The following is a 12,989-nucleotide window of genomic DNA, read 5'->3' as shown; positions in this document are numbered from 1 at the left end:
AATCCCTAGATAGCATTAAGGTACCATCTGGATTCTCCTCGAATATAAAGGGTATAATAAATATGCCAGAGAAGAAATTTGAACACTTAAAGTCCCATGACTGCCACGTGCTTATGACTTAATTGCTTCCAGTTGCATTAAGAGGAATTCTACCGCCAAATGTACGTCTAGCCATCGTGAAGCTACGTGCATTCCTCAATGTAATTTCTTAGAAGGCAATCGATCCAATGGATCTAGCGAAACTATAGAATGATGTGGTTCAATGTCTTGTCAGCTTTGAGTTGGTGTTCCCTCCTTTCTTCTTTGATATCATGACACACCTCCTAGTTCATCTGGTCAAGGCGATTACTATTCTCGGTCCTGTGTTCCTACACAACATGTTCCCCTTTGAGAGGTTTATGGGAATCCTAAAGAAATATATTCACAACCGTGCTCGGCCAGAAGGAAGCATCACCAAGGGCTATGGAATAGAGGAGGTCATTGAGTTCTGTGTTGACTTCATTCCTGATATTAACCCAATTGGTGTTCCTGAATCGCGACACGAGGGGAGACTAAGTGGAAAGGGGACACTAGGGAAGAAAACATATATTGGTAAGGGTGATGATTATTTCAATAAAGCACACTACATAGTTCTATAGAACTCCTCCTTGGTAGATCCGTATATCGAGACACACAAGAACCTCCTCTGATATGAGTTCTCAGGGAAGTCTGAAGCATGGATTACACGTCAGCACATGGAAACTTTCAGCGACTGGTTGCGAAAAGAATGTTAGGGTGATGAGAGTATTGATGAGGAGCTATATTTGTTGGCTAGGCAACCATCGTGGCATATCCTCACATACAAAGGGTACGAGTTAAATGGGAATACATTTTACACAGTAGCACAAGATAAAAGGAGCACCAACCAGAATAGTGGTGTCCGCATAGATGCCACCGACCCTAGTGAGAACAAGCAAACATACTATGGCCGCATAGAGGAGATATGGGAACTAGACTATGCATCTCATTTTAAGGTACCTTTGTTTAAGTGCCAGTGGGTAAAGATGACTGGAGGCGACGTAGCAGTCGACAACCAGTATGGAATGACAACAGTGGACCTCAACAATATTGGGTACAAAGGCGAACCGTTTGTCCTTGCGAAGGATGTGACTCAGGTGTTCTATGTCAAGGACATGTCTACAAAACCAAAGAGAGGGAAAAACAACAATCACCCAATCAATGATGAGCCAAAGCTCCACATAGTTCTTTTAGGAAAAAGAAATATCGTCGAAATCAAAGACAAGTCAGACATGTCAGAAGATTATGAAAAGGATGACCGAATTTCACCCTTCACAGTGAACAAAGACCCTAGCATCTAGCTAAACGATGAGGACACTCCATGGTTACGGCGCGATCATAACCAAGGGACATACGTCAAGAAGAAGTTCACTACTGTGCCCGCTTGATATATATATTGATGTTCAATAGTGTGCATTAGAGATATTATGTAATAATTGTGAATTTATGTTTGATGTTGAATTATGTCACGTTGAAATGATGTGAAAACAAATTTATGTTTGATGTTGGGATTATGTCATGTTGAAATGATGTGAAAACAAATTTATGTTTGATGGTGGGATTATGTCACGTTCAAATGATGTGAAAACAAATTTTCAGTCGAAACACAAGAGTTTTTCTGAATTTAATTAAATACTATATTTTTGCATTATCGAAATAGTAATTTAAACACTACATTGTTTTTTAAAACTTGTTAAAAAATTAAAACTTTAGGTCACATAATTTTTCTGTGTGCAATAAAGCAAAATAGAATCTATATTTTTTTAAAATATTTTTATGTCTTTTATTTAATTTTCTGTGTAATTAACTATCCTTTTATCATTTGTGTAAAAAGAAATATATTAAAATCCTAATGAATTGGCGGGCAGCAAAACTGCAGTTTGGATGCCCGCCAAAAACCTTTAGTCTCGGGCGCCACCACCAGCCGGGACTAAAGGTGCGACCTTTAGTCCCGGACGTTAACAGGACCCGGGACTAAAGGGCCTTTAGTCCCGGCTGGTGGTGGCGCCCGGGACTAAAGGTCCCCTCCCTTATATAGCCTCTGCGCCCGCCCCGGCCCCTCTTCTTCCTCCTCCCCACTGCCGAGCCAAGCCCTAATAGACCCGTCGCCGCTCGTCCGATCCGTCGCCGACGCCTCACCTCGCGAGCGCCCGCACGCACACCGGCGCCCCACCGCCCCGACGTCGCACGCCCCGACTAAGCGCGCTCGCCGACGCGTCGCCCCCCGACCACCCCGGCCCAGTGCCCCGACGCTCGGCCTCGACGCCACACTACGGCCCCGCCCGACGCCACGCCGCCCCTGACGCACGTCGCCCCTGACACCACGCCGCCCCTGACTCCACACCGCCCCTGGCGCCCGACGCCGCGCGCGCGGCCCTGACGACTCCACCCCAGCCCGGGCGGCCACGACGCTCGCGCCGCCACCGACGCCACCCGGCCCAGCCACCGACACCGCCCTCGTCATCACCGCCTCCGGACGCCCATCACCGCCGACCCCTACGTACGTCGATCGTCACCGCCGACCCCTACGTACGTCGATATGTGTTTGTATGTGATATATGCAGAGGAACGCCTCGTTGTGTTGTATGCGGAGCAACGCCGTCGTTGTGTTGTATGCGGAGCAACGTCGCTTCGTTGTGTTGTATGCGGAGCAACGCCGTCTCGTTGTGTTGTATGCGGAGCAACGCCGCCTCGTTGTGTTGTATGCGGAGCAACGTCGCCCCGTTGTTGTATATGCGGAGCAACGCCGCCCCGTTGTTGTATATGCGGAGCAACGCCGCCCCGTTGTTGTATACCCTAGCGAGAACGACGAATTCACCATAGCGAGAACGACGAATTCGCCCTGTCGTTCTCGCTAGGGCGAATCGTCGTTCTCGCTAGGGCAAATTCGTCGTTTTTACTAGGGCGAATTCGTCGTTTATATGACTTGTTTACATATATGACTTGTTTATATGATTTGTTTACATATATGACTTGTTGACATATATGATTGTTTACATATATAAATTATTTATATATATGACTTATTTATATATGTGACTTAGATTTATTTTGTATATGACTTATTGTACATATATGACTTGTTTACATATATGAATTGTTTATATATATGACTTGTTTACATATATGACTTGTTGACATATATGATTGTTTACATATATAAATTGTTTATATATATGACTTGTTTATATATGTGATTTAGATTTATTTTGTATATGACTTATTGTACATATATGACTTGTTTACATATATGAATTGTTTACATATATGACTTGTTTATATATGTGACTTAGATTTATTTTGTTTATGATTTATTGTACATATATGACTTGTTTATATATATGCATGTACGCGTATATTCGTTTGTTATTTATGTACAAAGTTCGAACGAAAACTTACGCGTGCGAAGTACACATATATATTACTATTAACAGCGTATTCGAAAATGTATTTTAATATCAAAACTAATCATTAAATGAAAAAAGAAACCAAAAATAGAAACAAAAAAAAAAAGAAAAAAAAAGAGGGACATTTAGTCCCGGTTGGTAACACCAACCGGGACTCAATGTCCTGCACCGTGGCGGTCTCTGGCCAGGCCTGGAGGCCCCCTTTACTCCCGGTTAGTGTTTCCAACCGGGACTAAAGGTACTAAAGGTCCCCCTTTAGTCTCAGGCGTCAAGCCGGAACTAAAGAAGGGTACCTTTAATCCCGGATTAGTGCTCCTGGTTAGAAAACCGGGATTAAAGGGGTTTTCCAACCGGGAGAAAAAAACAAGCCTCGCTGCACCAGCGATCGGTCCAAAAACAGATACTGTCCGCCAGCAGTTCTGCCCCGGACCGACGCTTCAGCATAGATCGTGCATATATGGAGCTGATGCGGCAGCTCGGATTCAAAGCCGTGTGTGACTTGGACACGATCCGGTCTTGAGGAGAAATTAAAAGACAACAAGTGTTGTCCATGGTTCGGGCAATCCGCAAGGCAGGCCTGTTACGTTCGTGCAACAAGATTACACATGCTAACTGGAGCTCGCTTCGAACGAGCATATATAACAGAGACTTGCTTCTTGGCCGTGCAAGTACTGGGAACATGCATTGCTAATCCAGGCGTGACCAATAGAATGAACCAAGCTCGCTGTAACTTCATGTTACACCCATGTCTGATGATATGGCCATTTCCTACGGGGAGTTAACTTCATGTCAACGATCGACGACATTCATAGATTGCCGTGTGGAAGCCATGTGTGCATGTCTGTATGATGCATATACATACAGTTCTTTGGACGTGTGCATTATGTACTACTGGTACGTTTTTCTACTACACGTAGAATTAATCAGATCAAAACATTAACCGGCTCAATGGCTAGATCAGCGCTCGCACACTCATACAGGAGTGCGGCAAGAAAAAAAACTGGCGTGCAAGATAGGAACATGGTGAAGCCTTCTGATCATACATGTACTGCAAGTACAAACTTCTATGTAGCTAGTACGTGCACAAAATACTAGCCCGATCGACTCGATGGTCAGGACAAACGCGCAATCTACAAGATGTGATTCTTTAATAGCTCGTATAGAATGCCAATTCGCGTAGGGCGGTGGGTAGTAGATACATACCGCGTAGAGCGTTTGACATTGTCATAGAACTGCCTGCTTGATGACGACGGTGCATGTCGATGCAGTGTAGATTAGTTGCAGGTAGAGGTAGCAGATCCGTTCCGCTAACAACATCGGGTTCGACGTCGTTGAAGTAGCCGCGACCGGATGTCGACGGTACAAGCGTCGGCGACGGCTTCAACGGCGATGTCAACGAAGAGCTTGTCGTGCTGATAACGTGTTATAAAACATGTTGCTAGCGGTTAGGACCTTTCCTTCTCCATCTCTCGTGATTAACACAGTAGATGAAAATAGAAGAATAAATATACATAAGATAGGGAGATTATTCTTTATTCTTCTGAATATTGGTTATTACAACATAGAGCTCCCCCATATATATATATATATATATATATATATATATATATATATATATATATATATATATATATATATATATATATATATATATATATATATATATATATATATCTGTCTTATTAAGGCCTAAGAGTTTCGATAAAAGCACACATACAAACGGACTACCATCACGATTCTTCCGTCTCTGTTTTACAACAGGAACATACGGTGCGGCGGTGGTTTTACTCGATCGATTCTGATTTCTGATTGTGGCGTGGCTGAGCCAGTGTGGGATGTGCAAGCCACTTTGAGCCTCTACGGGACCATTATTACTCCTCTATATAACAAACAAGTGTAAAGCGATCCAGAATATATGTGTAACTCGTATAAGATCATGGATTATAAGTTAGAACAGTATTTTTCTCTCTTACCAAACCAGCCAGTAGTAAATAATCCACGATCGTTTACGACGAAACGAACAGACTAGGTTGCAAACGACCAAATATTGGGAGCACTATGATGCAAATGTTTCTGAGTACACACTGCACACAGAACAAAAGATATTTATTCGCCCAAATCAAGCACTGTTCTCTCTTCTCTGCAAGTAACCGAGGGGTTCATCAATGAACAAACCTTCCCTCAACAAGGTAGTCCCAAGCCACCTGGACTACAAGTAACAAAGGCACAAAGCTGTAGTTAAGTTACAGGTTATAAACTACAAAATTGACTGTTGTAAGAAACCGTGTTCCCCATGATGACTGCCTCTTCAGTGTGGTTTCGGTACATAGCCATCTACTGCGAAGTTTCTTGTGGCTACAGGTAATGCCAGCCGCATACCATCAAGTTCAGGCTTCGCAATCACTTGGCAGCCAAGGCGTGATCTGAATACAGTTCCAACAAGCCAGATTAGAGTGATGAAACTATGGCAACCCACCTCTAATAATACTTTGGGTGGGGTCACTGGTCAGCATGAATTTCTTAATGGTTGTGATTCATCTAATGCATTATTTCGTTGCATATATGAATTTAAAAAATCATTCTGAACCATCTGTACACACCGACCAAATAAGTTATTTCTTATAAAACTAGTTGGAGTTGTCATAGTTTCTATTGTTCATGAACATACTTATTATGCCTATTGCCTAGGTGCCACTATAACAGCAATTAGTTCATGCAGACTACAAACTGGTTTTGGAAACTTTCAAAACTAGTATTAAAAAAATTGGATCTTGTCCAAGGCCCACCATTTCTGTTAGCTCAACAGTCAACACCCATAGTCATCAAATTTAGAACAGATTCTGACAATTACTCCCAGAAACTCAAATATTGAAATGTTTGTCTCCGTTATACAGAGATAAAATTCAGGAGACAAAATAATAAGAGAAGTTACTCTGTTAGAAGGATCTTGACTTACGTTTCTGTGAGCCCAAATGCAAGGTCAAGCATATCATTTTCTTCATCTGCTGGATCTTCTAACTTGTTATAATAGTTTACATCCTGGATGAGATAAAGAATTGTAGTTAGCAGTGAAACTAGAATATCGACGGCAACAACAACAATAAAACCACAAGAAAATTAGGGCAGGTTAGACTGCTAGAGATGAAACCCAACATGAGCCACCAGCTCAAGGAAAAAAAACATTGTATAAAATAAAAATGCATTGTTATTAATAGTATATATTAATACAAATTTGAAAAAGTATTATTGCAATCATACCATTACTATTACATGACAAGTAGAACACGCAAGTGAGCCCTCACATGCTCCTGCAGTAGCCACAATAGCAGGGAAGGTTATCATGAACTACAGCTGAAAATCAGTTGATAGAACATAAAAACGAATGATTACGATACCTAATGTATTGATGAAAAATGGTAAAACCATGGAACCAGGTGATTGAACATGACTAGTTTGTTTTTATATAAAAAAGATCAATATATTCTTATCACCAAGCATGAACTGACTACAGAACCATAAACGCAATAACCAAACTGGAAGGGAAGTGCACATTTCCTTAATATTTGTACCTTCAAGCTCTATGTCGTTTTCATGAGCAGCTTCTAACATGGACATTCCAACTGGAACACTTATCGTCTTTTCTGAGCCATCCTTGTTGACAAATGTTACCGAGATTCTGTGCACAGTATGAAGAAAAATAACCTCATCAATCATCAGAGGACTGCCTCTACCCTAAATAATTCTTGAAAGCTCAACACCAACAATTCAGTAAAACTGATCAAGCTATTGTTTAGTGGCATATTCCTCTAGATGTGGAAGGAGCAGCTCCTTAAACGGTGAGACAACAATAACAAAAGAATCCCATGTTAGAAGGATCTGGGCTAAGCTGTTACCTGGTTCCAAGATACAAACCAACCAGGGAGTTCAAATTTTGTGATATATAAGAGGATGAAACAAGAGACAAGTGCACTTACTTATCCTTTGCCTGACTGCTTTCATCCTGATCACCACTTGTTGCAGTTGACAAAAGGACATTCCGCTAAAAAAATATAAAGAAAAATTAATACAAATAAACTTGAGAGATAAATCATCACTCCTGCAGTATAAAGGCTTTGCTTACAGTTCTCCAAAATTTCAAAAGCTAACTTGTTGAGGTAAAAGAATGCCGATCTTCTTTTAACAGCCATTTCAGAATGGGGAATGTATAGATAGATATATCAAATAGAAACCATATCATGAAAATAATAGATATAGTCCAAATCAATGTCGAGTGATTAAGCGAAACAATAACTAGTAATATATTTACTATTAGCAGGAAAGAAGGGTAATTGGGAACATGTTCCTCTAAATAAATTCTTCACTACCAATCTTTAATTCTTACCAACGATAATACAGTAGGAGTCACCACTGGGGTCGAATGCCGGTTAACATGACCTTGATACAAAATGCCTCCACTGTTTAGCAAGTTTCCTGCCAGACAAAAGTTCAAACAATCAACAATAGATAAGGAGACATCAAGCCTGCAGCTTTACAACATTAGCAATACATAAACTCAGGAGAATCCAAAAGCCAAAATGCAAGAAACATAACATTCCGCAGAATCATAGGGCTGGTCGAAGTTACCCAAATTTCACCACAATTGATGAGCATAAGCCAATAACGAGTATGCCACCAATAATAGAGAGAGATGAGCTAAGAGGAAAGTGAAGATACCAACCAGCTCTCGTCTCGGCTCTCGACTCGCGCAGGAGCCGCGCCCCGAGCCGGGAGATCCTGGGGAGCATCGCGGCAGCTGATCCTGCTCCCTCCGAACCCTAGAACAGCTCAGAAGACAACGAATCAGCGCAACAACCACAGCGCGCTGGGCGTGCAATCAGCAGGGCCAGGGCTCAGCTAGCCGGCGTCACAAAACTAGGTGAACTCACGGTGAAGCTGGGAGACCGAACCGTCCGGAAGCGGCGGGAACCAGCCGCGTGACCACCTCTCCACGACGGCGGGAAGGACGGGGAAGGCGACGAGTAGGGTGAGGCCGTGAGACCAAGTCTGGAGACAAGCCGCCGCCGCCGCCGCAAGAAGTGGGCCGAATGGCCCATTGTGGGAAATATGTATATAGGCCGAACAAAGCCCAGCCCACCAACGCTCAGGCTATAAGACTCTCGGAGAAACCCGCCCTAACCCTCCCTTCTCCCCGTCCGCCGCCAGAGGTGGACGCCTGCGCCGACTCCACCATCACTTGCCGGAGGGGACGCGACCTCTCTCGGCGGCAAGTCTGTCCTCTTCCTCCGGGCTCCTCACAAGGTGAGCAGCGCCCCGTGCCCGTATACCTTATCCTTTCTCTTTGCGCGTGTGCTTCTCTATGGTTTTATCGATCGGAGCTGTTCATAATTTGCTGAGGGATCTGGTGTACTGTTTCCTGTAATCCGTAGCGATCAGTTGGATATGGTTTTCATTGTTTCGTGCGAGAGTTAGAGTTGTTTGATCGATTGGTACGTTAGCGATCAATTAGCTGCTGCTTAGACGTGACATGGGAGAATTAATGTTCAGGATGGGTGTATACGAATACTATGGTTGTTCGAGCATGACCACTGCAACCTTCAATTAGTTTTGTGCTGTTTTTTTCTTTGTGGATTTTGTGCAGCCAATCAAGATTGGAAAAAGTCTACTTAGTCCCCCGCCTATCATACTTGTCTACTTCACCCCTCAACTATGAAACCGTCTGTTTTACCCCTGAACTATCTAAAACCGTCTGTTTTACCCTCTGGGCGGTTTTCAGCGGCGGTATTGCTACAGTAACAGCAGATTGCTACAGTTCCCGTGGTTTTGATTTTTTTTTATTTATTTTCGGTGAATTTTTGAAAAACCATAGTAAATCATAGAAAAATCATAAAATGAAAAATCTAATTTTATTGGACTCCACATGAGTAGATCTACACAGTGAATATATAATACGGTATGGTTTAGTACAATTTTTTTTTTGTAGCTTTAGATTAATTGGAAAATCCAATTTTGTCTATAATTAATTAGAATTTATCTATAATTAAGTTATACATAGTCCAATGAGTACGAAATTTTTACTATAGTTCAAGCATACAATAATTAGCGTACCATAAAAATTTCACCACAATTGGACCATAAAAGCTGCAGCTATGAATTATTCTAATTAATTACAGACAAAATTAGATTTTCCAATTAATCTAAGGCTATAGTAAAAATTTTGTACTAAAGTATACCGTATTATATATTCACTATGTAGATCTACTCATGTGGAGTCCAATAAAATTAGATTTTTCATTTTATGATTTTTCTATGATTTACTATGATTTTTTAAAAATTCACCAAAAATAAATAAAAAAAAGGAAATTCAAAACCACAGGTACTGTAGCAAACCCGCTGTTGCTGTAGCAAAACCGCCGCTGAAAACCGCCCAGGGGGTAAAACAGACGGTTTTAGATAGTTCAGGGGGTAAAACAGATGGTTTCATAGTTGAGGGGTGAAGTAGACTAAGTATGATAGGTGGGGGGGTTAAGTAGACTTTTTCCAATCAAGATTGTTTTGTTCTTAGCCATGCAAAGGATGCATGCAGTCTCTTATTGGCATCTTGCCTTTCCTATCTTAACATTAAGTGGAAAATCATTTTTGCAATATGATTTGTGCCCGCCTTAGATTTTGCTGATGCCATATACGTTTGCTTTTCTGATAGTATCATTGCTGTGCGTCATAGCAAGGTGCTGTGTGATTTAAATTGGTTCCTTGCCATGGAGTATTCTAAAGAAATAGTTTCTCAGTGTGCCAATAACATGCTTCACTTAATATATGGAAATTTGGTTGCCTTTATGTTTGGTCTGATTTGGTGTTTTCAACTTAATCCGCACCACCTTCTTGTGGAGATGCATATTGACGCCTTTTTATAATCATTTCAAAACGAATGCTTGCAAACATTGTTTGTTGGTTATGTCATCTTACAATTTCTTATTCATTATTATTGTGCTGTGCAGTGTTCTCATTGTTCTTGTTTTACAGGAATCGGTATTCAAGTTTTGTATCACCAAGATGGTGCAGTACAATTTCAAGAAGATCACTGTTGTCCCTCCTGGGAAGGACTTCATTGACATAATCTTGTCCCGCACCCAAAGGCAGACGCCGACTGTTGTCCACAAGGGATATGCTATCTCCCGCATTCGTCAGTTTTATATGCGCAAGGTTAGGTATTCCCAGCAGAACTTCTATGAAAAGCTCTCCACCATCATCGATGAGTTTCCTCGATTGGATGACATCCACCCTTTCTATGGTGATCTCCTCCACGTGCTCTACAACAAGGATCACTACAAGCTTGCCCTGGGTCAGATCAACACAGCTAGGAACATCATTGCAAAGATATCCAAGGACTACTTGAGGCTGCTCAAGTATGGAGATTCCCTGTACCGGTGCAAGTGTCTGAAGGTGGCTGCACTAGGTCGCATGTGCACTGTCGTGAAGAGGATCAGTCCTAGTTTGGCTTACTTAGAGCAGATCAGGCAGCACATGGCCAGGCTTCCGTCCATAGATCCGAACACCCGTACTGTTCTGATTTGTGGATATCCAAATGTGGGGAAGAGTTCTTTCATGAACAAGGTTACAAGGGCAGATGTGGATGTCCAGCCATATGCCTTTACAACAAAATCCCTGTTTGTTGGTCATACAGATTACAAGTACCTGCGCTACCAAGTGGTTGACACACCAGGTATACTTGATCGGCCTTTTGAAGATAGGAACATCATAGAAATGTGCAGCATCACTGCTCTGGCACACTTGAGGGCTGCGGTGTTGTTCTTTCTGGACATCTCTGGATCTTGTGGATACAGTATTTCTCAGCAAGCTGCACTCTTCCACAGTATAAAGTCTCTGTTCATGAATAAGCCTTTGGTCATTGTGTGCAACAAGACTGACTTGCAGCCACTTGAAGGGCTTTCTGAGGATGACATGAAGCTAGTCATGGAGATGAAGGCAGAGGCTATGAAGACTATCACCCAAGCTGGTGGTCCTAATGAAGAGGGTGTTTTGTTGACTATGAGCACTTTAACTGATGATGGTGTAATGGCTGTCAAAAATGCTGCATGTGAGAGGCTGCTTGAACAGAGGGTGGATGTGAAGATGAAGTCAAAGAAGATGATGGATTGTTTGAATAGGTTTCATGTTGCTGTTCCAAAGCCTCGTGACACCAAGGAGAGGCCTGTTTGCATCCCTCAGGCTGTTCTGGAAGCTAGGGCGAATGCTGCTGCAAAGGAAAAGAAGAAGCTTGAGAAGGACATTGAGAATGAGAATGGAGGTGCTGGGGTCTATTCTGCGAGTCTCAAGAAACATTATATATTGGCCAATGATGAATGGAAGGAGGATATTCTTCCAGAGATACTGGATGGTCACAACGTTGCCGATTTTCTGGATCCAGATATCCTAGTAAGGTGTGAAGAGTTGGAAAGAGAGGAAGGGCTTCGTCTGGAAGAACAAGCTGCAGAAGATGCTTTCCAGATTGATGGTCATGAACTAACTCAGGAACAGAAGGAGATTTTGGCTCAGATTAGGAAGAAGAAGGCATTACTCATCCAAGAACATAGAATGAAGAAGAGAACTGCAGAAAGCCGTCCTATTGTCCCTAGAAAGTTTGACAAAGATAGGAAATTCACAACTGATAGGATGGGACGTCAGCTTTCCTCCATGGGTGTGGATCCTAGTGCTGCCATGAATAGAGCTCGCAGCCAGTCTAGGGGTCGCAAGCGTGAGAGGTCAGTGAGCAGAGCTGCAGCTGATGGTGACGGTATGGAGATAGATGGCCAGCAATCCAACAAGAAATTGCGTCTGACATCAAGGTCTAGGTCGAGGTCACGGGCTCCTGAGGAGGTCATTCCTGGAGAAGGATTCAAGGACTCTGAGCAGAAGAAGAAGGCTATCAAGAAAGCGAAGGCCGCTACTAGGAACAGGAACAAGGATGCTCGCCGTGGAGAGGCTGACCGCGTTATTCCCACTTTGAAACCAAAGCATCTGTTCTCTGGGAAACGCACTCTTGGAAAGACAAGCAGGCGATAAGCTCAGCACCTCACTTTATCTGGTTGGTCATTTTTGCAATCAAACTTCTGTGTTGTCCTGATATTGAGTTTTCCCTGTCTTGCTTTCTTTGTTCTACTATTGTGTCCTGATATTGAGTTTTCTCTGTCTTGCTTTCTTTGTTCTACTATTGTGTCCTGATATTGAGTTTTCCCTGTCTTGCTTTCTTTGTTCTATTATTGAGTCCTGATATTGAGTTTTCCTGTTTTTACTATTGTAGGTAGTAAAGGACTGGTGCAATTTTGGTGTGGGCAATGTGATGATGCTGAAGCTTTTGTGTTCAGTCAGTACTTATTTATGCTACTATTTATGAAATATGTCTTGCTGTATCGTGGTCCTCTTGAGACATAGTTTTGCTAGTTTATACATGTATTGCTCTGAATTGGTTTGGCTACTATATATTAGCTTTCTGGTGTTAATTTCTCTTGAATGGTGCGAAGTTATTCA

The 12,989-nt window shown here is 42.3% G+C and overlaps 2 protein-coding genes across 2 annotated transcripts; one reads left to right on the top strand and one right to left on the bottom strand.

Annotated features, from left to right (window-relative positions):
* Positions 1 to 5,443: 5,443 nt before the first annotated feature.
* On the bottom strand, positions 5,444 to 8,519 carry LOC136520631 (uncharacterized). The gene is made up of 8 exons (XM_066514206.1): positions 8,390 to 8,519; positions 8,182 to 8,278; positions 7,846 to 7,934; positions 7,439 to 7,503; positions 7,034 to 7,140; positions 6,723 to 6,772; positions 6,421 to 6,503; positions 5,444 to 5,887 (listed from the first exon to the last, which is right to left on the bottom strand). The coding sequence occupies exons 2-8, from the start codon at positions 8,246 to 8,248 to the stop codon at positions 5,773 to 5,775; spliced, it is 576 nt and encodes a 191-aa protein (XP_066370303.1). The 5' UTR covers positions 8,249 to 8,278; positions 8,390 to 8,519; the 3' UTR covers positions 5,444 to 5,772.
* Positions 8,520 to 8,631: 112 nt separating this feature from the next.
* Positions 8,632 to 12,989, top strand: LOC136520630 (nucleolar GTP-binding protein 1-like). Its single transcript, XM_066514205.1, has 3 exons — positions 8,632 to 8,762; positions 10,485 to 12,546; positions 12,763 to 12,989. Exon 2 carries the CDS (start codon positions 10,515 to 10,517, stop codon positions 12,522 to 12,524), a length of 2,010 nt encoding a protein of 669 aa, XP_066370302.1. The 5' UTR covers positions 8,632 to 8,762; positions 10,485 to 10,514; the 3' UTR covers positions 12,525 to 12,546; positions 12,763 to 12,989.

The sequence above is a fragment of the Miscanthus floridulus genome, chromosome 18 (genome assembly GCF_019320115.1).
Source record: "Miscanthus floridulus cultivar M001 chromosome 18, ASM1932011v1, whole genome shotgun sequence".
Lineage (NCBI taxonomy): Eukaryota > Viridiplantae > Streptophyta > Magnoliopsida > Poales > Poaceae > Miscanthus > Miscanthus floridulus.
This window is presented reverse-complemented; position numbering and strand designations above follow the sequence as displayed.

Excerpts from the sequence above, each read along its gene's own strand:
- LOC136520631 (XM_066514206.1), bottom strand. The coding sequence starts at position 8,248 with ATGCTCCCCAGGATCTCCCGGCTCGGGGCGCGGCTCCTGCGCGAGTCG. Across the intron at positions 7,935-8,181 it reads GAGAGCCGAGACGAGAGCTG|GAAACTTGCTAAACAGTGGA; the intron begins GTTGGTATCTTC and ends TTTGTCTGGCAG. Across the intron at positions 5,888-6,420 it reads GCATTTGGGCTCACAGAAAC|ATCACGCCTTGGCTGCCAAG; the intron begins GTAAGTCAAGAT and ends AACTGTATTCAG.
- LOC136520630 (XM_066514205.1), top strand. The coding sequence starts at position 10,515 with ATGGTGCAGTACAATTTCAAGAAGATCACTGTTGTCCCTCCTGGGAAG.